We start from the raw sequence: 26509 nt of genomic DNA on the forward strand, positions 1-26509 counted from the left end.
CCTCCCTTTCCCAGCCCTGCCCCCGAACCCTCCCCTTCCTGTCGCCCCTCCCCCCCCGCTTCCAGCCCCTCCCCCAAACCCGCCCCTCCCCCGGCTCCTAGCCCCGCCCCCGAACCCTCCCCTCCCGTCCCCCCGCTCCCAGCCCCGCCCCCGAACCCGCCCCTCCCATCGTCCCTCCCCCGGCTCCAAGCCCCGCCCGTCCTCCCGCTTCCAGCCCCGAACCCTCCCCTCCCGTCGCCCCGCCCCTTCCCCAGCCCCGCCCCCCGCCCGTCGCCCCGCCCCCGGCCCCGGCGCGCGGTGCATGCCGGGCGCGGTGCGGCGGCGGGCGGCGCGGGGCCGCCATGTCTCGGGGCGGGCCGTGGCCGCGGCGGCGGGCCTGGCTCCGGCTCTGGCTGCGCGGCGCGGCGGCGGGGCTGGCGCTGGCGCTGCTGGGCCTGGCCTGCCTGGTGCTGCGGGGCCCGGGGCCGGGCGCGGCGCTGCTGGGCGCGGCGGGGGCCTGGTGCGCCCTGAGGCCCGGCCCGGGGGCGCCGCGCAGGCCGGGGACCCGGGGCGGCCCCAAGCCGCCGGCCGCGGCCAACGGGGGCCCCTTCGCCATGGGCGGCCAGCTGGGCCGGGCCGAGCCGCGCCCCGCCGGGGGAGCCGGGACCGCGCGGCCCCTGAGCCGCCGCCTCGCCGCGGGGTAAGAGCGGCCCGGAGCCCCCATCTCCCGGAGCCCCCCATCTACCGGCCCGGCCCCCATCTCCCGGACCCCCCTTCCGGACCCCCCATCCCTCCCGGCCCCCCCATCTACCGGACCCCCCGTCTCCCGGACCCCCCGCCCGGCCCCCCCATCCCGCCCGGCCCCCCCATCTCCCGGACCCCCCCCATCTACCGGCCCGCCCCCCCATCTCCCGGACCCCCCTTCCGGACCCCCCATCCCTCCCGGCCCCCCCGTCTCCCCTCCCGGAGCCCCCATCTACCGGAGCCCCGTCTCCCGCCCCCCTTCCGGACCCCCCATCTCCCGGCCCGGCCCCCCATCTCCCGGCCGGACCCCCCATCTCCCGGAGCCCCCATCTACCGGACCCCCCATCTACCGGCCCGCCCCCCATCTCCCGGACCCCCCTCCCGGCCCCCCCATCTACCGGAGCCCCATCTCCCCCTCCATCGCCCGGCCCCTCCATCTCCCAGCCCGGCCCCCCATCTACCGGAGCCCCGTCTCTCGCCCCCCCTTCCGGACCCCCCATCTCCCGGCCCGACCCCCCATGTACCGGAGCCCCATCCCTCCCGGACCCCTCTTCCGGACCCCCCATCTTCCGGAGCCCCATCTCCCCCCCCATCTCCCGGCCTGACCCCCCATCTACCGGAGCCCCGCCTCCCCATTCCGGATCCCCATTTCCCGGACCCCTCCCTCCCGGACCCCCCCATCTCCCGGCCTGAACCCCCATCTCACGGACCCCCATCTCACGGACCCCCCATTTCCCAGCCCCATCCCTCCCAGCCCGGACCCCCATCTCACGGACCCCCCTTCCGACTCCCCCCGGCCCAGACCCCCCCGACCTGCTCCCCATGGCCCGGTCCCCCTTTTTCCAACCCCCCCAGCTCTCCATCTCCTGGTCCCCCTCGGCCCCCATCACCCCGACCCGCTTCCCATCACCCAGCCCCCCCTTTCCGACCCCCCCCCCCCACTAGCTCCTCATCTCCTGGCCCAATCCTCCCTCACCCCGACCTCCTCCTTGTCTCCTGGCCCAATCACCCCTTTCCGGCCTCCCTCACCCCGACCTGCTCCCCGTCTCCTGGGCCGGCCCCCCCTTTCCAACCTCTGCCAGCCTCCCTCACCTCAACCCGCTCCCCATCTCCTATCCCGGCCCCCCGCTTCCCGACCCCCCCCCAGTTCCCCTCACCCCAGCCCCGTCCCCATCGCCCGGCCCCCCCTTTCCGACCCATCCCCACCCCAGCTCCTTCCTCCTGACCCAGACCTCCCTTTTCGACCCCACCCCGACCCACTCCCCATCTCCTGGCCCGGCCCCCCCCTTTTGACCCCACTCCGACTGGCTACCCATCTCCCGCCCTGTGCCCGGTCCCCCTCACCGCAACCTGCTCCCCATCGCCCGCCCCCCCTTCCTGGCCCCTCTCACCCCAACCCGCTTTCTGACACCCCCCAGCCTCCCTCACCCCGACCCGCTCCGTCTCCCGGCCCCCCTCTTTCTGACCCCCCCGACCGCTCCCCATCTCCCAGCCTGACCCCCCGCCTCGCATTGGGGTAAGAGCGGACCCAGCCCCCCCTTTCCGACACGCCCCAGCCACCCCTCTCTCCAACCCACTCCCCATCTCCCGGCTCAACCCCCCCTTTCCAACACCCCCGGCCTCCCTCACCCTGACCCACTCACCATTTCTCGGCCTGATCCCCTTCCTTGCCTTGCTTCGGGGTAAGAGCAGACCCGGCCCGCCCTTTCCGACACCCCCGGCCTCTCCTCACCCCGACCCACTCACCATCTCCCGACCCCCTGCCTCGCCTTGGGGTAAGAGCGGACCTGGCCCCCTCCCAGCCCCCTCTGACCCCCCCGGCTTTCCCTCACCCCGACTCAGTGCCTCGCCTCAGGGTAAGAGCGGACCTGACCCTCCACCCAATCCCACTGACCCCCCCGGCCCTTCCCCCTTGTCCCCCTTTAACTCCCAGCCCTTCCCCTCACTCCGTCCCCCACACTGCCACCCTCCGGCGTGTCCCCTCACTCTGTTCCCCTCACTGACCCCCCTCCCCCTCAGCCTTTCCTCTCATCCCGTCCCCCCAGCTGACCTCCTGGCCCTTGCCCCAGTCCCCCTGCCTACCTGACCCCGGCCCCCCCACTGACTTTCTCCCAGCCTCACCCCGATCCACCCCACTGACCCCTCCTGGTCCTTCCCCGCACACTGACCCCCCCAGCCTCATCCACCCCTCATCTCCCAGCCTGCCATGTCTCCTCTCCTTGGGGTAAGAGCGGACCGACACCCCCGCCAGCCGTTCCCCCTCACCCCAACCCACTGATCCCTCCCAGCCTCCCCATACCCCTACCCACCCCCCATCTCCCAGCCTGTCCCTCCGCCTCATCTTAGGGTAAGAGAGGGCTGACCACCTGCACCCCAGCCCTTTCCCCTCACCCTGGGCCCCTGACCTGCCCAGCCTCCCCTCACCAGCCCAACACCCCCCAACCTAGCCCTTGCTCCTCACCCTCTGACTAGCCCGTCTTCCCTCCAGCCCAACCCCATGCCTCACCTTGGGGTAAGTGCGGACCGACCCTCCCCAGCCTTCTCCCTCACCCATTGATCCCCTCAGCCCGACCTGCCTCCTTGCCCCTTCACCACTGATCCCCTCACCCCCCACACCCTGACCTGCTCCTCCATCGCTCCCTGCACTCTCTCAGCTATGACTCCCCCATCACCTCCTAGCCCAACCTGCCACCTCGCATTTGGGTAAGGACTGGACATACTACCCCCCAGCCCAACCTGCTACCTCAGGCCCCCTTACTCCTGCCTGCCCATCAGCCCCAGCCGGCCACCTCACCTTTAATTAAGGACTGGACCAGTCCTGCCAGCTCCCCTTTCAGTCTGCTGTACTCTCCCCCCCTGCCCCCGACATACCCCCGCCCTTTCCCCTGCTCCCATTCTCAGCCTGGACCACTGCCTTGCCTTCATCCCCAGCCCTCCCTCACTCTGACCCCTGCTCAACCCATCCACTCCTCTCTCCTCTTTTCCCCCCCTCCATTCACTCCTTGGCCTTTGGGTAAAGACCAGACTGCCCCCTCACCCCCAACTTGACCTGCCACCTCTCCTTCAGGAAAGGACCAGACCTGCCTCCTAGCCCAACCCCGGGGCTCCCACCCCTCTGCTTCTCTTTCTGGTAAAGATGGGACCCACCTGCCCCAGCCTCCTCCTCCCATCCTCCTCATTTCTCCTGATGCATCTCCTTTGGGTAAGGAGAGGACTGAAACCCCCCCCCCCCCCCCCAGCCCTGCTCCGGGGGCAGCTCCATCCCAGCACAATTCCTCATCTCCAACCCAATCCATGCTGCCTGCCTCTCTCTCCTTCAAGTAAGGACAAGATGGATCCCTCCTCCCCATTGCTCCCTCCCCAACCCCCATTCGGGGGTGGGGCAGCCCCCTCTCCATTATCCTCCTGTCCTTGCTGTCCCTCCTGGCCCCCTCAACCCAACTCCCATTCAACTTTCCTTGGCCCTGCTATCCCCAGCCCTTCTGGAGAACGGCCCCCCCTTCCCTCCCCACTGTCTGATCTTCTCCCCTCTTATGCTGCTCCTGGGGCACCCCTTCTTCCAGCATTGGGCAGCAGGCCCCATCTTGGAGCTACGGGGTGGGGAGGCTCCATGCTTTTGGTGGATTCTGGGGCTAGGTCTCTTCCCCAAGCACATGTCTCTGTTCTGAAGGTACCAACTTGGGAAGAACACCCAGAGGGTTTACCTCCCTCCTGGTATCAGGCCTGGGGAACGCAGACAGGTAGCAGAGAGCTGGTACCACAGCGTGTGAAGCCCCCTTCTCTAGGCAGGAGAGGAAACCCTCTTGCAGGGCGTTCTCCATGCAGCTCTGTGGGGTGCTTGGGCTGTGTGGGGCTCTACCCCACTCCACACAAGCTCATAAGCAATCAACTGGGTCAGGAGAGATGGGTGGAGCAAGTAGGAGTGGGGGAACTCCCTCACTTCTCTCTGTGATTTTGGCCAGGTTTCCTAGGGATTCTTTGCATTTCTGCAGCATGCTGCAATGGACACTCTGCATGTGTACACAAGAAAGTCTAGAGCTCCATGGCATTATCCCAACATGTGCAGAGAGTGGGGAATGCTCTGGGTCCTCACAAGTTGCTGTCCCCTTAGTTTGGCATGGGTGGGCAAAAATGGGGTGAGCACAGCAGCATCTTAGGGAAGGAATGATCTTAGCAGCCACACGTAAGCCCTTTGGGGTAGGGAGTAGACCACCTTGTTCTCTGTGTGTGTGTGTACAGCGCCTAGCAGAATAGGGTCCTGTTCCTTGACTAGGGCTCCCAATAACACATGCTGCTGTTACCGCTATTAATGTAAATAGCGATGGCCTCTCACTCCTGGTCTCTAAGGTCTTGGCCACACTTACTACTTATAGGTTCTTAAAGCGCAAAAACTCTGTTTATAATGGCTAACAAAGTTTGTGCCTGTTACATGGATCTCCTGCTGCCTATTTACCAGCACATTAACCATGTTTGAGCCTGTTGAAAATAGTTTAGCTGTAGTATGCAGTACACAAACTTTGTTAACCAGTTCTCAGAATTGGTCTGATTTGTGCTTGGTGTGGCTAGGGCATTGCTGAGATGCAGGCTTGATATTTATGTCCCCTGCAGATTTATTTGATTCCCTGCAGAAAAATGACTTTCTCACGGGGAAGCAAAGGGAGGCCACCAGAGCAATCACGCGACCCTCCCAAGCAATATGTTTCCAGGTGCCCAGGGCAGCCGGCAGAGAGGTAAATCACTGTAGGGCAGCAGTTAGGACTGGGGAAGACCCAGATAGTGGTTCCGAACCTGTGCCAGCTCAGCAGCTGGGCTCGGGAGGATGGGACTTCCTCCTCCCCTGCATGGCATCTGGGGCCGGGTCAGACCCACCCCCAGATTTCTCCCCCAGCTGCAGTAAGCTCTGCAAACCCCCCGCCCCTGCTTCCTGCACCCATTGCTCCTCAGTTACTGGGGGAGGGATCCCTGTACAGGGAGCTGCTCCGCCATCTGCCCAACCCTGTACATCCAGACCTGCCCCCGCTGAGCCAAACCCCCCTGCACTCAGAATCCCCCTCATGAGCCCCACTCCCCCAGCATCTGGACCCCCCAGTAAGTCCCCCAGACTCCCTGCCAAGTTGTGTATTCCCCAGACCCACCGCTGCTGAGCCCCAACCTCCTTCACCTGGACCCCCCTGCAGAGTCCCATTACCATTGCACCCAGACCCCGCCTCCATGTATCCAGATCCCCTCCACACCCAGATCCCCCACTGAGCAGCCCACACCCAGATTGCCCCAAACAGAACCCTCTCAACCCCCACCTGGATCCCCCCCCCCCCCCCATTTGGATCTTGCCTTACTGAGCCTACCTGCTTGCACCTGGCATGGAGGGGCAAGGCCCTGGGGTGTTTCTGGTGTAGGCCGGGCCCTTGTGCTATGGCAGGGTTGGGTGCAGTCTCACCTCTGTGTCCGGGGCGGGGGGCTGCACAGTGATCTCCCATCTCTGTGTAGCCAGTGTCCTGTGCTCCCCAGTGCCATGCTGGAGCCTCCACATTTATTTGAAAGATAAAATTTGCAGCATTTTAAAATATTGTGCACAGAATTTTAATTTTTTTGGCACAGAATTCCTTCAGGAGTATATTGTGGAACCAAACAGTGTGGAGAGAATTCACGTCCTGCCCAGAGACTGTCTTCTGCAAGACTGGCCTAGGGTCGAGGCACTTTGGCTTATTTTGGAATGGCTCCTCTCCACTTAGTTCAAGCCAAAGCTTAGATTTTGCAGGAGACTACTATAGAAGTTGAAATCTGAGGTTCTGTTTTCAGAGCTGCATATTTCTCCTGTTCCTAGCAATGAGTCAACTTTCATAAACTATTCCTCACTACTTCATGAGTAACAGTGACTTGGTTGCAGCTGGAATGTTTGTGTCTCTATGGAGTTGGTGGGAGAACTGCTTACCCAGAGTCACTGCCAAGTGATGTTTCATTGGCTTCCTATTAAATAGGCTGGAGGGGGGACTCTCCAAATAGATTAGTATTTGTTTGGTGCTGCCGCATGCTAATGGTTCCGTGGATGTTTTCCCTGTTGTCTGGCCCGTATTCTGAAGTGGGAAATAGTCAGATGATCCTGATGGATTTTACTGCACCAACATCTCTTCTACAAAGAAAGTGTAGTTTCGAAGGGTAGTTCTCACCAAAAATGGTTGCTTTGCCCTAGTCCCCTACTGTAGCAGAAGCGTTCCATTCTCTAGGATATCACCATGAAGTTTAAACTGGTATGGTATTTTCTCGCTGTTGTGTGTTGTTGCTGTATGGAGATGTACGCTCTGCCAGCATCGTAGAGGAAGCTGTGTTTTGGTGAGGCTGTGTGTAGATACTGTGTAATTCTGGTCACTTACGAATTGTTGGGGGTGATTCCTTGTAATGACTAAAGCAGCCCTTTTCTGAACCTTTCTAGTTTTTCCTTGCAACAGATAATTGCAGCTTAAACTCATTTGATCCCTTGCAATGCGTGGAGTCTCTTGGGGTTAGCAAGAGGTACGTTAGCTAGCCGCCCACTTATACCCTGTGGTCTTTCTCTACAGGGATCACCTGACTCCACCAACTCCCTTTGCGCTGACTCCTCGACACCGGTATCCAATTCAGCAGGCCCAGTACTCCTCGTTGGGGGCCCTGCCCACAGTATGCCTGGATGGCTACCAGAGGAAAAGCCTGCTATCTGCTCGCAACTCCAGCATGGTGCACAGCCCAGTGACAGTGAAGATTGCACGTCCGGACAGCAACCTGGCCCGCTCTCCACTGTGAGTACCGCTTAATCAGTGGCCCTTCAGTATCCCACAGCACATGTGGTACACACGAGGTACACACATACAACCAGTGCTCAAATACACTTGTATCTTGTGTTAAAGATTACTGAGTGCTGAGCAGAGTAGTGTTCCCCTTTAGAGGGCAGGAGCCCTGCTTCTCCCAGATCCTGCACTTACTGGTAGCAAGCAGATTGTATCTCCTGCATGGCGACTTGCTCTGGATGCACTGAGGCGGGTGTGCACTGGTGGTTGCACTTACGCATCACTTCGCACTACTTACAGCTCTGTAAAACCTCCCCTTAATTAATCGCAGAGGGGAGAGTAGCCTGCTTGGGGAAAATGGGTAGTTCACTCTTCTGTTTGCTCGCTTGATGCTCTCTTCCCTGAGGGAGTGTCTGTTGCTCATGGCCCTGTAGTGACCTTTTAATCCCCATCTGAAGTATCGCTTTATTGCCATGGAAAGGCTTGTGAGGTCACAAGCTAGTCCTGAAGGTGCATTGGAGATGCTGCCTAGATTATTTCTCTTTCTTTAGAGGGGGGCCAGTCTTCAGATGTGCTGGGCTGTTCAGGCACAGGGGAGCTCAGCACATCCATCACTGCTAATGGGGAGGAGGTGGGGGCCCACTCTCCCTTAACTCATGACTTTACATTGCAGCCTGGAGCAGCTGGTTTCACCAATGGCCTTGTCATGCAATAGCTCCCTGGACCCATGTGCAAAGGAGACTGTACTGAGTGCCCTCAAAGAGAGCAGGAAGAGGGCTGTGGAGGAGGAGGACCAGAGTTTCCCTAGTGGTCAGGAGAACAAAAGAAGGTAATACATTAGGGGGCTGGATGCTATCTTTGTGTGTCTGAAGCGGTGCTGTAGGTGTCAGGTGCTTCACTATCTTCATAATAGATATCCAGGCAGCATGCTAGCTGTGAACATGGGAGCAATCAGCTGGCCTTTCCAGTGTGGCCAGTAATCCGAAACAGAACTTGACTATTAAAGGTGGTCGGCAAGAGGAAACCAATCTGGTATCTGTGCCCTTCCAACTACCTTCAGGAAGCCTAGAAGAATCCTCTTTTGAGGAAGAGGGGAAAACTTTGTTTGGGTTTCTATCGTGGAAGTTTTAAATGCCAAGCCTGGTCTCCCCTGCTTTGGTGGAGGTCTTTGACAGCTTTCAATCCACACGCCAGGCCTCTATCTCAGCACTTGGTTGAAGGAGTGAAGGAGTTGGAATCCTAAAAGAGAATCACTTCCATCTGCTTGGATTCTTAAGTCTGGTTTATTAACTTCCGTTTAAACATAACCATCCCTTCCCCTCACTTCATCAGGTCTCACTTCCATATTATTTTTATCATAAACCAATCAGTTCTCCAGTCAGCCTCAGTCTTTAGAGAGAAATGGGATACATGTGTCCTGAATTTCTGATGTAAAACAAAACATGACAGTTTAAAATCTGTTGAGATCTCCTTTATATAGCTCAATAAGCAAAAAAAGCATGCATGTTTTTCCTTCAAGAAATGGTGGGGGAAATATTTCCCAGTTTCCATTCGTTATTTTTAATGAGAACACCAGACCTTAGGTCTCAGACACATAGCTTCAGCAGTATCTTTCCCCAGGATTTTAGGAAGGAGTAGGATATAAATCGGTGGATGCCATCCTCTTTCTGGTGGAGTCCTCTTGCAAATGCCCTAGCGTAGTTGTGCTGTCCTCTCTTCCATCTGTGTTTTCCTTCTGTCCATTTCTGTATGTGTGGGTTTAATTTGTTTTGTGACTCCCCATGTTTGTCCCTTGCTTGCCATGAGGCTGCTTGCAGTGGGGAAATCCACTGGGGCTGGGTTCTATGGGCTCTTGCAGATGAATTGAGTGCTAGAGAACCGGAGAAGAGAAGCTTGGGCTGATGAGATACTGTTTGAGTCCGTCACCGTGAATGCTGCTCCTGGCCCCACAGTTGGATGTCAGTTTGAGAGCTTTCAGGGAGCAACCAGTTGCTTTTCCCACTGCTGCAGGAGCACACTTTCACTTGGAGTTGTAGTGACTTATGCAGCTTTCTCCTCTCTCCTTTGCTCTTCTCTGTGCCTCTTGGACTAGTGAATGTCTAGTCCCACCTCCTAAAGTGTGTGTGGGGATAGGATGAATACAATCCTACAAAGCGGGGTAGAAGGTGAGCATGGATGTTAACACTTCATTCTCCTTCCTGACATTGGCTCCACAAATCCCCACTAATATTGAGTGCCCAGCTGTGTAACAGTAACCCATTTCAAAGCACTGAGCCAGCGGGGGAGCGTGAGGAGGTTATGTAGGCAGAAAGCTCACTGCTCAGTGGCTTGAGTTGTGGGCCAAACGGCGCTTGTCAGCTATGTCAGATCTTAGCACCAATGCTCTGAGGGCGCCTTTGTGCTGCCAGCGGTTATGCCTGGCATGCAGGCAGCACCTGGTGTGGCTTGCACTTGAGAAATGCAGTCAAGCTCAGCAGTAGAACTGACCAGAGGATGACAATTCTGTTTTAAGGCAACTTTCAAGGTTTTGAAATTGGTTTTCATTCCATGTTGGAACAAAAACTAAAACTTCTGAACGTTTTCATGAAAACAGAGTTCTGTCAGTGTTGATTTTCAGATGAAAACATGGGTGGGGAGGTCCGTCTGGTCATATGCCTGTCTAGTTAGGGCAGTGGGTGTAGGATGGGGGTTTTCAAACTGGGGGTCGGGACCCCTCAGGGGATCGCGAGGTTATTACATGGGGGGGTCCCGAGCTGTCAGCCTCCACCCCAAACCCTGCTTTGCCTCCAGCATTTATAATGGTGTTAAATATATAAAAAAGTGTTTTTAATTTGTAACGGGGTGACTCACTCAGAGGTTTATGTGAAAGGGGTCACCAGTACAAAAGTTTGAGAACGACTGATGTAGGAGTTCTTGGTTCCAGAGCGGAGATTTTCATCACATATTCCTGGATTGTGTGGGTCCTTCTGAACACTGAGGATTTCCTCGTATCTTTTTCTTGCAGACGCCATGACAGCAGTGGCAGTGGGCAGTCTGCGTTTGAGCCTCTGGTAGCTAATGGAGCCCCAGCTTCTCTTGTACCCAAGTAAGTGCCTGCTATACTGTAAAGGGGCTAGTGTTGGCTAAAGGGCAAAGCCAAAAGGCTCTGCAGACTTGGCCAGTCGAGTGGAGGCCAGAGGAAAAGGCACTGTGCTTTTCCTTCATGAAGTGCAATTTATTGAAATAGCAGGCAGGGCTAGAGCTGGGCTTCCTGTCCTGTGACCCAAGCATTGCGGAGCTCTGCACCCTCACTGTGGGAGAAAAGACTTCTGGGAGGTGTCCAGTGCGGTGCTGGATCCTCTCTATATGGAGGGAAGCTTGGCCTGAGCTGCTGGCAGCCCCCTTGTCAAGATCTCGGTTGCACAAGCTGAAAAAGGAAAACTGAAAACCCTGCCCCTCCCTCAAAAATCACCCAGACTAACCTGTCAGAGAGAGAGTCTGGGTGGGAGACTCTCAAAACATGTGGATGCTGGGAGTGCATGAAATTAGAACTGGAAAAAACTTTTTTTTAGTGAATAATAAAATCACTGAAAAATGCATTTTTTGCAGCACCAAAATTGTATGTGAATTCAAGTTAAATTCAGTGAAAAGTTTCAGCCAGAAAAAATGGAAAATCTTGAAAGTCAAAGCTGTTTTTTAAATAGTTAAATCTCTAAACAAAACATCAAGTGCTAAATAACTGAGAATAAAACATTTTGTGTGAAACAAGACAAAAAAAACCCTGAGATGAGACTCAATGTTTTGTTTTTCTCATCAAAACAAAAAACTAAGCTTTGGTTCAAATCAAAGCAAACTTTTTTGGCTCAGCCCCCAAATTGAAAATTCAATGATTTACTTAGCTTCATTAGCAACCTTCTCTCCCTCTTTCTCTAGGCCAGGCACTTTGAAGAGGGCCCTCGTTTCCCAGTGCCTAGACGATTGCTTGAGCAAGAGATCGCGCACTTCTTCCATCGGCTCCATGAACAACACATATGCTGGTGGGATTCCCAGCTCCATCCGCAATGCCATCGCTAGCTCCTACAGCTCCACCCAGGGACTCTCGAAGGTAGGACACAGCGTTTCTAATAAAACACCTGGAATTCACAGGAGACATGGTGGTTTGGGGTGGCATGGCCCTATGAGAATAAGGCAGCATTGCCACATGCCTGGCAATAAACGTGAGTAGTCTCTCTCCAGCTTCATGCAGCACAAAAACCTTCAGCAGAGCATCTCAAGCAAAATGTAAACTGTAGCATTGCCTGTCCTCAACATGCCCATCAGGAGGCAGTGCTTTGCCATCCTCAGCACTGGCTAAAGCCGAGGGGTATCATGGAATTGAGCCCCCTCAAATAGACCAGAACACACTGTGGTTTCCTTATGACTTAGTTTCAGTTGGATGGTGCTCAATTTGGATTGTTCTAGGTAAAACAAAACGTAAAATCAGAACCATTCTCCTGTCATGCCACCCCCTTTCAGGCTGTAATTGGCCAATGTTTGAGTCCAGCATTTTCAGCTTTGATCCAGGGCTCTTAGTCAACTGCTAATCTACCAAAAAAATGGTGTTGAAATGACTCCTTTGTCATCAGACAGGACTGTAAAATTGCAGATGCAGCATAAGGGGGAAAAGGGGATAAACAGTGAGGTGGCAAAATTTGCAGATGACACAAAATTACTAAAGATAGTTAAGACCCAGGCAGACTGCGAAGAGCTACAAAGGATCTCTTAAAACTGGGTGACTGGGCAACAAAATGGCAGTTGTAATTCGGTGTTGATAAATGCGAAGTAATGCACATGGGAAAACATAATCCCAGCTATATATATAAAATGATGGGGTCTAAATTAGCTGTTACCACTAAAGAAAGCGATCTTGGAGTCATTGCGGATAGTTCTCTGAAAACATCCGCTCAATGTTCAGCGGCAGTCAAAAAAGCGAACAGAATGCTGTGAATAATTAAGAAAGGGATAGATAATAGGACAGAAAATATAACGTTGTCTCTATATAAATCCATGATACGCCCACAACTTGAATACTGTGTGCAGATGTGGTCGCCCCATCTCAAAAAAGATATAATGGAATTGGAAAAGATTCAGAAAAGGGCAACAAAAATTATTAGGGGTATGGAACGGCTTCTGTATGAGGAGAGATTAATAAGACTGGGACTTTTCAGCTTGGAAAAGAGACCGCTAAGGCGAGATATGGTTGAGGTCTATAAAACCATGACTGGTGTAGAGAAAGTAGATAAGGAAGTGTTGTTTACTACTTCTCGTAACACAAGAACTAGGGGGTCACCAAATGAAATGAATAGGCAGCGGGTTTAAAACAAATAAAAGGAAGTATTTCTTCACATAACTCACAGTCAACCTATGGAACTCCTTGCCAGAGGATGTTGTGAAGGCCAAGATATAACAGAGTTCAAAAAAGAACTAGATAAATTCATGGAGGATAGGTCCTTCAGTGGCTATTAGTCAGGATGGGCAAGGATGGTGTCTCTAGCCTCTGTTTGCCAGAAGCTGGGAATGGGTAATGAGATGGTTCACTTGATGATTACCTGTTCTGTTCATTCCCTATGGGACACCTGCACTGGCCACTGTCAGAAGACATGATACTGAGCTAGATGGACCTTTGGTATGACCCAGTAGGGCCATTCTTATGTTCTTATAAGGGCAGATAACTGAACTTTACTAGCTAGTAGCCTATCCTTGTGCAGGCTTAACTGCTGCTGTTCTACTCTCTCTCTTGTACCTCCTCATCTCCTGAGCCACTTTAGTGCATCAAACCTGATACACCTTTTTAAAATAAATCCATGGGAAAACGACATTGAATATTGCATGCAGTTCTGATCTCCCCATCAAAAAAAATATTAATTTGGAAAAAGTACAGAGAAAGGCAACAAAAATGAGTGGTACGGAACAGCTTCCATATGAGGAGACATTAATAAGACTGGGACTATTCAGCTTGGAAAAGAGATGACTGGGGGGGGGGGGGGGGCGGATATGACAGAGATCTAGAAGATCATGAATGGTGTGGTGAAAGGGAATAAGGAAGTGTTATTTACCTCCTCATATAACACAAGAATCAGGGCTCACCCAATGCAATTAATAGCAGGTTTTAAACAAACAGAAGGAAGTATTTCTTCACACAGCGCACAGTCAACCTGTGGAACTCATTGCCAAGGGATGTTGTGAAGGCCAAAACTATTACAGGGTTCAAAAAGGAATTAGATAAGTTCACGGAGGATAGGTCCATCAGTGGCTGTAAGCCAAGATGGTCAGGGATGCAACCGCATGCTCTGAGTGTTCCCTAAGCCTCTGACTGCCAGAAGCTGGGGCTGGATGATAGGATAAATCACTTGATGATTGCCATGTTCTGTTCATTTCCTCTGAAGTATTTGTCACTGTCCACTGTTAGAAGACAGGATACGGGGCTAGATGGACCATTGCTGTGACCCAGTATAGCCATTCCTGTTCTTACAATTCCTGTAGGAAGTGTTCCCTAGGTTCAGTCTCACCTGAAATGTACCACTTTCAATGAAAAAATGGTACAGTCCCTGAGGTAGGATTGACGGTATCTTGTGCAGTGTTGCTGAGAACATAGCCTGTTCTCGCCAGAGTAACTCGATGTGTGCTAATGGATCTAGGGTATGTCTACATCGCAGTTAAAAGCCTACGGCAGGCCTGAGCCACTTATTCTCAGGGCTCGAGCTAAGGGACTAATTGTCGTGTAGACATTCAGGCTCAGACTGGAGCCCAGGCTCTAGGATCCTGCAAGGAGGGCGGACCCCAGAGCTCTTCACCACAATTAAACAGCTCTGTGAGCCCAAGTCAGCTGGCATGGGCCAGTCAGGGATGTCTAATTGCAGCACAGACATATCCTACGGCTCTAGTCTCTTCACCAGCCAGATCATTGTTGCTTTATTTGTTATAAAAAGGAGCAATACAGCCTGTGGGCTGGCCAGGAGCACAGGGTATTTAGCCTCCTGATGTGAATTACTTTTTAATGGTCTCTCTCTCTGGGTTCCAGCTGTGGAAGAGAAGTGGCCCGAGTACTTCCCCTCTCTCCAGTCCGGCATCTTCCCGCTCTCAGACACCGGAGAGGCCTAGCAAGAAAGCAAGGTAACCAAGCTGTACTTCCAGTTCAGTGCAGCTCACATTTGTTGCTGATTCAGTCTAAACAGATGTTGGGGGTATCGTTCTAGCGGTATCCTATGTGCAGACTCCAGCTGGGGGGTCGCAAGGCATGTCCAGGTGGGGCTGGTGTGGCGCTTTGCACTGCCCTCTTCTTTCTCCCCAAGTCTTAAGCTCTGTGTAAGCCACCCACCTTGGGGCACTCCGACCCTTCCCTTCCAATCCATCTCGAGTCCCCTGAAGTCTGGCTAACTCTACTCTCCCTTGTTTTCCTGCTGGTGGCCTGATGCACTCTAAGGAGGCATTGCACTTGTTCCATTCTCTAGTGTCCATAACTGTATCCTGCCTACCCTGCAGCTGATATGGATTACTGGCATGGTGACTTTCAATGCTGCACACACATCCTGCTGCTTTTGTCCATTTCCTTGGCCTGGATTGTTCGCATGTCTGGGGCTGGGAGAGAAGGAAGGGCCCAGTGCCATTTCGTTAACTAACACCCACCTCTGCTGCTCCTAACGACTCCGTCATAGCTGTCCGAGGGATACAGAGGCACCTGTCTACTTCCAGCCTCCTGTCTTAGTGCTCAGCACCTCATCCTTCTGCAGCGAGGGGTGTGTGTCTGCAGTCTGAGTGTGCGCCACATCAGTTGTAAAACAAAAATGTTGAAACAGGCTGTTTTCCCAGAATATTCACAGTGAATGTTTGGGTCTAAAGCAAAATGACTCTCAGGCCAGCAAAATGTGGCCCCCTCAGTGGTGCTCGGAGGTTAGATTTGCCTCTGCCAAGTGCTGGAGGGTTTGTGTGCAATTCTCCCTTTGCTGATATGCCAGACCTCTCCATTGTCCCAAGCTGTGGAACACAAGCGTTCGCCTTTTGCTTCCAGGCACTGCCGAGCTGTTTGGACTAGAGACAGTGCTGTGCTCAAGGCACTGGTCTTACCAGTGGTTGGCAGTTTTCTTGTGGCTTTCAAGATTATCGTTCATGGCTCGTGGGTTGTGTTAAATCTGTCCTGAAATGTTCGCAGCCCTCAGAGTGGAGGTGAGTCGGAGTGAACTGGGCCTAACGGGCTTTCTCCTGTCTCTGCAGGGAGGAGGATCCTCACTGGTCCAGCACTTCTACCCCTGTAAAATCTGACAAGGAGCTGCAGACAGAAAAGGGTGAGTGGGGACGGGGTATGGCTTGCAGAGCCACTGGGGATGCCTGCTTGGCTCAGGCTCTGCAACTGCCTTGTAAAGGAAAGGCTGCTGAAGAGTAAGAGGAGGCAAAAGTTAGAACCTTCTTTGGAAGTAAGATCTGAATGTGATCTAGAAACGGAGTAAATAGGTACAGGGCACAGCAGAGGGGGCAGGATGATGCGTCTCCACCAAGTTCCAAGCTGAGCAATGATAGGCCCCTCCCTATTTCCTCCTGCTGGTTAAATTGGACAGTGTTCTTCACTTGCTGTCCTAAGTGGTTAAACAGCTCCCATGCTTCACCCCACAGGGGGCTGAATGTGGGTGATGGAAAAGGAACCTCAGGTTTAGTTTGTATGCTGGTTAGTGGAGCACTCTGAGAGGATGGGAACAGCCATTATAAAGGGCCACTGCACTGCTGCTCTGAGTTACTGAATGGGCTCTTCAATGTAAGCAGGAGCAAGTCCTGGAGCAGTCTGTTCCACACTCCCTGGGAGACTTCGCACAAGCTGCCTCCTCAGTTTGCGGGTGTGGCCAGCCATTCATCCAGGAAACCCTGGGGTCCTGTACTCAGCTTGGCCCACTGTCTGGCTCTGTGCTCCGAGGCAGGGTTATCTGGAGGCAAGTCTCTCCCTCCCACTCTGACAGAAGGGCAGTGAAAGCATCGGTAAGCAAGTTCCTATGACAGGGTGTGCGAACTGACCCTCTCCTCCATCTGGGATCCCCACTTTTGATTGTTTCCTCCCATTCTAGCTTTGGAGACTCCTGTGCGGAAGAAGCAGAGTTCCTTGACCTTGCCGTCCATGTCAGGGAGCAGTGGGAAACGCAAGCGGAAGATCCAGCTGCTTTCTTCTCGCCAAGGAGACCAGCTTACCCTGGTATGTTGCCTCTACGTAGGCCCTCCTGGGCACCTCTGGCAGTGGAATACCCTGCTGCAGGTCCTCCATTTGTGGGATGGGAAGTGAAGCCAACCCCAGCTCCTGGTGTCTGGAGAGCTGCTTACTGCTGGGCTTCCCGGGCAATACTCTGGCCCACTGTGCACTCAGCACCAAGCTGAGTGGCAGACTCTGCTTCATAGCTGTTGCTGCTCAGTGTCTTTACCATGAGTTTGGCTGGGCTCTGCCTGCCTCCTTGAGGAAGAGACTAAGCTCAGGCTGTTCTTCCCTTGGCAGCCCCCACCCCCTCAGCTAGGTTATGCTGTCACAGCAGAGGACTTGGATGCAGAAAAGAAGACAGCACTGCAATGGTTCAACAAAGTCTTGGAGGATAAGACAGGTAAGGACTCCTCACGGCCTTCCCCTCCTGTTTAGGAGGTGTGGCTAGTAGGATACTTACAGTAAGTTAAAGTTGTAAGCAAGAAACTGAAGAAAACACCCATCCCATAGATTTCTAAGGCCGGAAGGGACCATTATGGTTAAGAATACAAGTCCATCACGGATTCCGTGATTTTTGGTGACCTCTGCAACTTCAGTCCCAGGTGGCGCACGGCTTGGGCTTGAGCAGTGCGGGTCTCGGGCTTCTATGAATTATTGCTTATTGACCATGACCTTACTAAAAATAACCCTGACAAAATCTTAACCTTAATTAAGGTTATCTGGTGTGACTACCTGTGTAACACAGGCCAGAGAACATCACCATGTGAGTCATGCATCATACCCAGTAAAGCTGCCTTCTCCCAGGGGCTAATGAAGTTAGATTTTCTGCCACTCTTGGTCCTGAGGAGAACTTCATGAATGACTCCTTCACTGCTCCCCCCAAACCTGGGGATTTTAATCCCATGTGAGTCCTCCAGATCCTGGAGTGGGGGTGAGGTCCTTGGATCCTTTCTGAAATGTGGAGTGTCCTCCTAATTTTACTTCACTGCGTCAGGCTCCGGTTCCCTCTAGTAGCTGCCCCTGCATAGTTGGGAAGCCCTGCTAATAGCAAACTGCTTTTCTGTAGAGGGGTGTAAGCATGTTGTTTTTCTTGCTCCCCAGCAGTAGATGCCACCCCAAGCACTGCTGCAGAAACCACCCCTGCATCCAGGCCTGTGTCATTCACACTGACATCTACTGGGCCTACGTCTGTTTCATCGGCCCCCCTGGTCACTGACACTGGCTCACTCCTGGAGAGTCTGAAGAAGATGCAGAGCAGCCAGAGTGCTCTTGTGCTTTCAGGTTTGTGCTCCAGCCAGGGCAGGAGTGACCATGGGGCTGTAGTGTGGTGAGGGAGACGAGAGAGCAGTGGGAATGTTGGCCTTTGTGGGTCACTAGCCAGTCCCAGCTTGGCAAGGCCTGGAGTTGCAATGTTGCTTCTCCCTGACACAGCTTATAAACAGCTGAGTGCTGGAAATCCCAAATGGCATTTGATTTAGTGCATCCATAACACCTCTCCAACGCAGAGTGGAACAAGAGCGGCGCAGGAGGGTCTCTAGGGGAAGCCATCCGGGTTCGAACTTGGTGGCTCACCTTGGCACCCAGAGCAGTGCTGTTTGGGTCTGGCGTTTTGCTCCAGGTAAGCTTGTCTTGGTGGCAACTTGATCATCTTCCCCCAGCCCACCGAGTCGACTTCCTTCATCACACAAATCAAACTCTGGTAATCACTCATCTGTTCATCTGTAAATGATTTTCCCTCTTCCACAGATTCGACTGGGGCTGCAGTGACATCTCAGCTGCCTCTGACAGTTCCCACAGTATTGCTGGATTCAGGTTCACTCCCTGCAGCCGTGTCTGACTCCAAGCCCGCGCTGACATTAAACTTGCCTGCTCCCTTGGCCCCTCCCTCCTCCACTGTTCAGCCTGCCAGCGGTGTGAGCAACCTGGCAATTCCTGCCTCATCCGACCTGGGCCAGACCCCCACCAAGACGTCCTCCCCACCTAAGCCCAGCATTCTCTTTGGGATGCTGAGTACACCGCCAGCCAGCCAGCCTGGACCAGCGGCGGCATCCACTGCACCCGCAGCCACCCCCATGTTCAAACCAATCTTTGGCACCCTGCCAAAAAGCGAGAGTGGGGCGCTCTCTGCAGCAGGCACCTCTCTGGCAGTCGCAGCAGCTACTGGCTCCGTGCCTCCCTCAACAGCTGCTTCCTCTGCCGCCACCACCACATTCAAGCCCCTCTTTGGGAACGTAGCAGCTGGTGCTGCCCCTGGAGCAACAGCGTCTCCTTTCACATTCAAGCAGACTCCTCAGCCAGCCCCACCTGCTGACCTGACAGTGACTTCCACTACAGACACCACCTCTGTCTTCACCGGCCTCCCCAACGCCGTCTTTACGACGGCAGCTACCGCTGCCAGCCCACCGGGTGCCACCACTGACTCCAGCACAAAGCCGGCCTTCAGCTTTGGACTCGGCGTGCCGCTTGCCACCAGTGTATCCCACAGCACAACTGTCGCTGCTCCCATCTCCGCCCGAGCAAGCCAGCCGTTCCTGTTCGTAGCCTCTCCAAACCCGGCCCCTAGCACAGCAGCCAGCTTCACGCCTACCGCTCCTGTCTTCCAGTTTGGAAAGCCTGCAGCCCCCGCAGCCCCCACTACCAGCGTTCCAGCAGGCTCCGCCTTTGGCCCCGTGCCCTTGAATGCAGCACAGGCTGCTCCCAGCACCACCGCTGGCTTTAATATCTTTGGGGGCACAAATCTGACCTCTTCTACCCCACCAACCACCAGTCAGTCAACGCTGTCGTTTGGTTCCTCCACTGCTGCATTTGGGGGTTCCTTTGGAACAGGGGCAAAACTGCCCCCTCCGTATCCTGGTGCAGCTGGTCAGCCTGCGTTTGCCACTGGCGCCCCGGAGAGCCAGCAGCCCACCAGCAAACCTGCCGCTGGCCCAGCGAGCTTCAGTACCCCCGCTTTCGGCTTTGGGGCCTCCGCGGCCCAGTCCGCAGCACAGCCGGCCTTTGGGAACAGCTCCCAGCCAGTTTTCGGAGGCACCACGTCCGTGTTCTCCTTCGGAACAGCCGCCACTTCAACCGTGTCAAGTTTTGGCTCCAACACCCAGCCTACAAAGAGCAGTACGGGTAGCATGGTATTTGGCGGAAGCACCCCCTCCCCATTCCCCTTTGGGGGGCCCAGCCAGCAGAGCACAGGTGCCAGTACCTTTGGCATGGGAGCGCCTGCCCCGAGTGGGGGCACCCCCGCAGTGGCATTCAGTTTTGGGGCTGGACAGAACGGATCGGCAAGCGCAGCAACCCCCTTTGGTTCTTCTTTGACACAGAACACGCTGGGTGCCCAAAACCAGAGTGCGCCATTCGCCTTCGCTGTGCCTGGCACTCCTGACAGCAAGCCTGTGTTTGGAGGTAAGGTGCAGGGGAGGAAAGTCTGCTTAGCCCTGTTTGGGACGAAGGCTGGGCCTCTCCTTCGAGCTGGCATGAGGAGGAAATGAGAGGCTTGAGTGGATCTAGGCAGTGACCTTGCTGTGCTTTCATTCTCCCTTTATTCCTCACCCCTCTACACTTAGGGCTGGCGCTGTTGATATTTTGCCCCCTCTGCCATGAGCCATTCCTTGGGATCAGGAGAATCCCAGATGACTGTATTTCCAGTCTTTGCATAGACTGGGGACCACTCCAGCTTGTAGCGGTGTGTCTGTGAGGGGTGCATCCACGTAGCTCAGCTCCGCAGGGGAAGGAATGGGCTGGGGTCACTCTTCTAATAGACTGAGCTGTACAAAGGTCTTTCTGCGCCAGCCAGTAGAGTAAGCTCTCCCCAGCCTGTTCTGTCCCATGGGTCTGCCGAATGGAGGCTCCAGGAAATAGGAAGGGAGTGGATGGGAGATGCAGGAGCCAGTTTTCCCAGGAACTCAAGTATTTCAGGGGGAGAGGGGAGGTGGCCACCTTGGGAAAGAGGGAAATGGAAACCCTCTGGGGTTAGTGGGGAGTGCACGTCATCTCTTCCTGTTGGGAGGCCGGGTGGACATGTTCCACCCCCTGCACAGTCTGTTCTCATCTTCTCCTTCCTCCCCTGGCTGAGCTGTAACCCCCCCCCCGTGGAGCAGAGGCTTCCCCAAAGTGCACCAGGCCCCTATCCTGCTGTGGCCTTGACACAGACTCCCCGTCCTGCTCCTCTAACCAAGGCTGACAGCGCTGTGTTGTTTTCAGGATCTCCCACTCCCTCCTTTGGGCAGAGCACGCCTGCCTCAGGAGCAGGACCTGTCGGGAGCAACAGCCTTTCCTTCGGGACCCCCAGCACTCCCGGGTCGGGCTTCGGAGGAGCAAGGCCTCCATTTGGTAAGAGACTTTCCTCATGGCTTCCTCTTCCCCCAGGTCTGCAACATGGGGGGTGATTGGGGTGTCAGTAGGAGCCCTGCCGCTAATGCAGAGCCTGCTGTGTGCTGCACTGACTTCAGACAGGCTCCCAGAGGTGAGTGTCTGTGGGCTGGCCGTTGGGTGGCTGGAAATATGTCTGACAACTGGTCCTGGAAGACAGCATTTGCCTGCCTGCTCCCTGGGATGGTGGGAAGGTTGGGTCATGGGGAGGACTGCATCCCTCTTGGTTAAGGCTGGCAGTGGCCCATGCAATCTCTCTCGCCTCCAGGACCATCAGCCCCTGCATTTTCTATCGGGGCAGGATCCAAGACTGGGCCCCGTCAGCGGCTGCAGGCACGAAGGCAGCACCCCCGCAAAAAGTAGCCTCTTGGCTCTTCCGTTGGATCGTAGCTCTGGCCCGGCTGTGAAGAGCCCCGCCAGCTACATGAGCAAAGGGGCCTAGTTCTAAGTAACCCTTCTGACGAGCAGCCAGGGCCCTGGGGTCAGGCGCTCGCTTCTGAAATCAGTTGGAGACACTTCTGGGCGACGCAGGACAGGATAAACCAAACCCTTCGTACTTGAACAGTTCCACGGCCGAGACTGGATAAACTCTGTACATATCAGCAGTGTTCCTCTTCTCCCTTCTTTCTCCAGGGCTTCATCTAGCGGCTCCTGTGCTCTCCTGACCTGACAGTTGAGCCTTGCCCATCGGCCACGTACCGAGTGCGTGGAGTGGGAGCTGGTGGGGGGATGAGGGGATGAGGGGATGTGCGCATGGTGCCGGCCCATATGCACGTTCCCTGTGCCTGAATGGAAACCCGTGTTCTGCTCCTTCGCTTGCTGTGTCCCTGCATTCTTCCCCCTTGTAGCTTTGCTGTAAGTGAGGCTCTTCCCTCCAGGCAGATGCGTTCCCAGTCTGCTTCGTGGCTGCTGGCCCTGGAGGGAGGGTGTCTTCGCTGGCTCCAGAGGCCTTTCCCTGCATGGTGATCTCATGACTTGGTAAACACACCTCTCCCCCCTCCTCCTATGGGACTCCAGCCTCTGGTTTGAACTGGCAGGTGCTGACTTGCCAGACCGAGTCCCTGTGTGTTGGGGAGTAACTCTTGGTGCTCCAGACAGACCACCATCCAGCTCCTGCATCTGGGCCTAATTACCGCTGTGAGCAATCTGCCTTTGAATGCTCCTAAGCAGACCTTGCAACTCGGCATCTTTCGTCTCCTGCGGGAACCTAGGATAGGTTGGCAGAGCTGCCCATTGCAGGGGGTAACCTAGCCTCTGCAGCCAGGGAAGGCAGGAGGGTGGTGCCTTTGGTGCACCAGAGGTGTTCTGCTACGCCCGAAACGAGCAGAACCCGTGCCCAGAGGAGGTGGGACGCTGTCACTTACTGCCCTCTCCCGTCGTCATGCTCCTGTAGTTTTCCCTGCTCCTGTCTAAGCACTGTCTGTTGTGCTCTTCGTATATTTGCTCCTGTTTGTTCGCTCATTGAATCGAGCTTGGAGGAAGAATTGAACCGTGTGAGTGGCGGCATGTTGGTAATGCCGGATTTGCTGTGTAAAGATTTTGCGGGGAGGCTGTCTCCTAGTGGGGGATGTGCCCTGCCTAATTGGGTGTTGAGAGTAGCATCATTGTGTGGCTACTAGTGCTGAGTGAACTCTGTATCTAAATGTGATGACTGAAAGGATGGCAGCCTGGGGCGTGGGGGGCCATAGGGCCCTCGGGATGCATGGGGCTGGAAGGGTTCCCTAGGTCACGGTTTGGCAGCCTCTTTGCTGTCATGCCCTGCTCCAAGCCTAGCTCTTCTCTCCCCTGTGTCAAACCCAGCTTGCTCTTGTCTACGCATGGTCTGTAGCACATGTCCCTTCTCGCTTCCCGTCAGTGCCAGGCTTCCCTGGGACTGCACGGAGCTGCAGACCCTGCCTGAAGCCACTAAAGGGAAAGAATCCCCAACTGACATGCTTAGGACTCTGCTTTTTGCCCCCTTGTTAAACTTTCTAGCTGCTCCCCACTGAGACTGGCTCCAGGGGCCCAGTGGGAGCCAGCGGGGGGTGCTCCTGGGGCTGCCCCTGTATCTTGGAGCGGAGTGGGCCAGGGCTTCTATTCCCTCTGTTGCCCGCAGCCTCTGGGGAGCTTTCACTGGGAGGATGCCTTGTGTGCCTCGGGGAGAGGGGCTGACACGCCAAAGGCCTAGGCCCCTATGACTCCCCCACGTTCCAAGAGTGACTCTGGCCGCCAGATCTTTTTACTACTCAGAGGTGTGAGTGTGTGTCTGCCGAATCCTAAATTAACAGATATTTAAACATTTTTTAAGAAAATAAAAATTTATTTTTATATTTAAGCTAAATTGCCTTTGAATTCCTTCAAGCTTGGTTCACTGAGGTGGTCAAAAGTTCAAAGCTGTTGACTAGGATTTAGCTGTGCAGTTACCTCTGGGGAGGAGGAAGTGGTCCCTTGCAGGCCTGGAACCCACCCCTGCCAGCCATGGCAGGCTGGGCTAGCAGCTGGGAAGGGCAGCTAGCCCATGTGGTGCTTTGCCCAGAGGCGTGGGGGCAGGAAGGGCTGGCCTGCTCTGTCCGAGTGGGTGCATTCTCTTCCTGCTGGCAGGAACTGCCAGGGCTGCTTCTCCCCTGACAGTCAATGTTACATGAAATGTACTTAATTCTTTTATAATGTGCTGTATGTGGATGTGACTAAACTTTTTTATTTTTCCTTGAGACTGAGGCTTAGGAGCTCTTGCACGTCAGAGAGAGTTGGGTGTTATTTTTTTCTTCCAGGAACAATGAGCCTCTCCTGGCTGGGGAGGCAGGACATGGGCGGAAAGTCTCTGGGCTCTAGCAGCTGGGAGGTGGCTCCCTTTAGAGTGTGGGGGTGGAGGTTGCGCTGCACTCACCCCTGCCCCTTTGGAGGGCTGTAGCTGCCTTGTGTTGGGCTGTTTTCCAGCCTTTCCTTAGGGTACCAAAGCAGCCATCGTGGGCTGTGGGGGGCTCTCCCCAGTCCATGGGCACTGCCCAACCATGTAAAGAGCACCGGCCCAGCCTTGCGGGAGTTTCATTTCAGTCTGACTCTTCGCACGGTTTTGGAAAATGAGGTGAAGGGGCTCGTACCTTAAAACTGGTCCCAGACCCCCCCACCCCTCACCTGAGAGGCCGTAGCGGCACTTCTCTCCTTGCTGCCGAGCACCTGTCTGGGCCCACGCGCTGTCCTGTCGGGCGACCACTCATTCATCGCTGGTGTCAGGCCTGTGCTTTTCCAGCCTGCTGCCTTCGGGGGCGGCAATGTATGCTGTGTTCAGAGGCTCTGGAGCTTCCCAAATCCACTGGGAATTGGGGCAGTTTGGTTCTGACACGCTGTGAATGGTCCGTGGCTGTTGGTTCGTGGATGTCTTTGCTCGCTGGCTTAGATACAAGAATTGCTTCTACCCAGAAAAAAGAGGAGAGTTCAGTGTCAGCCAGTGAGCAGAGATCAAGGTAGGTGTTGGTACTCGCTGCTGTGACCGCTGGCAGGCCTGCTCCCACGCGCCTGTATTCCTGGGAGACGGGCCTGAGGGAACTGGCCTACAGAGCTCCGTTAGCAGGAGGAGGCAGCTCTTCTGGTTACCTCAGTTGACTTTCCTCCGCCACAAGCCCATTCTGCCCAGCCTCCCATCTATCTCCGTTCATGGCGGTGCTAGGCTAGAGGTGACCTACGAGGTAGAGGCCATGTATTAAGTTTTCTGGCCATGTTATGCTGCATTGGTGTGTAACTTACTGCAATTCTAACGCCCTGCAGCAGAATATAAGGAGGAGGCCTCTTGCGCCTCAGACACAGCTGGGCTCCTGCAGGCTAATTAAACTCTGTTGGGAGTATATTGCATCTGAGGCCCCTGTTCACACCAATGGGGTGTAATGCATTTCAGAGCTGAACTCCAGGCTGTCTTGGTATTCCACATCAGAGGCAGGTTGCTGGGACTGGTGGAAGAGCCGAACAGAACAATGGTGGGTGGTTGGTCTCTATTTATAGAATAAATTATCAGCAACCCAAGAGAGCCCTGTGCAGTGGTTTGTGCCCTGAAACAAACCATGTTCATAATCCGTCTTCAGGGCACGGAGGTTTCAGGCTAGTCCAGTGAAAGAACCAGGGTAGGAAGAAGTAATAGGGTCCAGATACCACCACAGACTGGGGGGGCTGGTTCAGACACTTGCTAGAGTGTTACCCTGGGCTTGTTTTTAAACTGGCCCTGTTCTAGTTCTGGTGCTCTAAACTACCAAGCCATTTAGCAGCAGTAACGAGTCACTTTGCTGTACCTTGGTTGGGCTTGTGTTTGTCAATGGCCCTTTCCTCTTTTTCTAACGCAGTTATGCTGGGCCTGAGTTTTCCAAGCTCTCCCACCGTTCTCTGCTGTGATTAGCAAATACCAAAGCTGCCTAGTGACCAGGCCGCTGCTCTAAAGGACCCCCATCTGCTTATTGCACAGAGACCTTCCGCTGCCCGGCTTCCTCTGTAACAGCTGGGTGAGAACTGTGTGCGTTGCAAACCTGAGTGGGCTACAGTACGTGAATGTTGACAGGGGTGGGAGGCTGGGTTTTTTTAATTACAAATGAAAACTTAGATCATTCCTGGTGCAGCTGGTGGGGATTTTTAGTGTGAATGTGCAATTTTTTCCCTTGCTTATGTCATTGATTTAAAATAAAAACAAAATTGTGCTCGATTCTGGCTGTTCTTGCACCAGTTGCTTTGTGTCCTGGGCAGCCCCAGCTCCACCCTGGCTGGCCATGCCTGTGAGATGGAAGGGGTAGGCTCAGGCAGCAACAGCCACTCTGCGCCATTCGAGAGCAGCATTTCTCAAATGTAGCTGTATGTGGCCATCGGGTTCTTCCTGCGGCCACAACAGCCTCCTGGGCAGAGATGGGGCAGGCCGCAAAGCAGCACCCCCTCCCTGCAGCATACAGGGTGGGCTTCAGCCCCCCTCTCCTGATTCAGAGACTCGGACGGCAGGCTTCCTCCCCCCCCCCCCCTTTCAGCTGCAGGGCTCTTGCTTTGGCTATAGGGTTCTGGGGACAGGTTCAACCTCTTTCCCCCCCACCCCCCTTCAGCCTTGGGGCTCTGGCAGTGGGATCCATGATTCACATCTTTGGTTGCAGGGCTCTGGGCTTCAGCCCCCCACCCCAAATCCAGCCATGGGGCTCTGGGCTTCAGCCCGGCCAACCTTACTGGGCACCATGGTCAAGAGGCAAGGAGCGGGGTGAGCCTGAAGTGCAAGGCTGCAGAAGGGAGCTTGAGAATGGAGGGGGGGGAAGCAGTGGGGACCCAGGGGAGGATGAAGAGGCAGTGGGGCTGGGGGATCTGTAGGGAGAGGCTGTGGAGGCCTAAGGGGATGCATGAGGGGCAGGGAGAGGCATTGGGGGCCAGAGGTGATGGGTGGGGGTCAAGGGCACCAAAATAAATTTTGAGTCTGCAAAAAACCCCTACACACCTAAATTACAATGATTTGGATGTGCATATTTATTATTTTTTCCTA

General features: G+C 54.9%; 1 protein-coding gene across 3 annotated transcripts; it reads left to right on the forward strand.

Moving 5' to 3' along the window:
* The first annotated feature begins 302 nt into the window (after positions 1 to 302).
* Positions 303 to 25699, forward strand: LOC140899810 (nuclear envelope pore membrane protein POM 121-like). 3 transcript variants are annotated; one of them, XM_073315941.1, is made up of 13 exons: positions 303 to 679; positions 7281 to 7496; positions 8158 to 8313; positions 10489 to 10569; positions 11397 to 11568; positions 14524 to 14615; positions 15714 to 15784; positions 16553 to 16677; positions 16972 to 17074; positions 17776 to 17955; positions 18421 to 20070; positions 20869 to 20997; positions 21305 to 25699. In XM_073315941.1, the coding sequence occupies exons 1-13, from the start codon at positions 342 to 344 to the stop codon at positions 21397 to 21399; spliced, it is 3408 nt and encodes a 1135-aa protein (XP_073172042.1). In that variant the 5' UTR covers positions 303 to 341; the 3' UTR covers positions 21400 to 25699. The 3 variants fall into 3 exon arrangements, with proteins under 3 accessions (XP_073172042.1, XP_073172043.1, XP_073172045.1); XM_073315942.1 differs by having other exon boundaries at positions 17779 to 17955; XM_073315944.1 differs by lacking the exon at positions 303 to 679 and adding an exon at positions 5376 to 5453.
* The last annotated feature ends 810 nt before the right edge of the window (positions 25700 to 26509 follow it).

This window comes from Lepidochelys kempii, chromosome 17 (genome assembly GCF_965140265.1).
Source record: "Lepidochelys kempii isolate rLepKem1 chromosome 17, rLepKem1.hap2, whole genome shotgun sequence".
Classification (NCBI taxonomy): domain Eukaryota; kingdom Metazoa; phylum Chordata; order Testudines; family Cheloniidae; genus Lepidochelys; species Lepidochelys kempii.

What these genes read in the sequence shown, in the direction of transcription:
- LOC140899810 (XM_073315941.1), top strand. Translation starts at nt 342, where the DNA reads ATGTCTCGGGGCGGGCCGTGGCCGCGGCGGCGGGCCTGGCTCCGGCTC. An exon ending in AAGGAGACCAGCTTACCCTG is followed by an intron (nt 16,678 to 16,971) that starts GTATGTTGCCTC and finishes TTCCCTTGGCAG; the next exon opens with CCCCCACCCCCTCAGCTAGG. An exon ending in GAGTGCTCTTGTGCTTTCAG is followed by an intron (nt 17,956 to 18,420) that starts GTTTGTGCTCCA and finishes CCTCTTCCACAG; the next exon opens with ATTCGACTGGGGCTGCAGTG.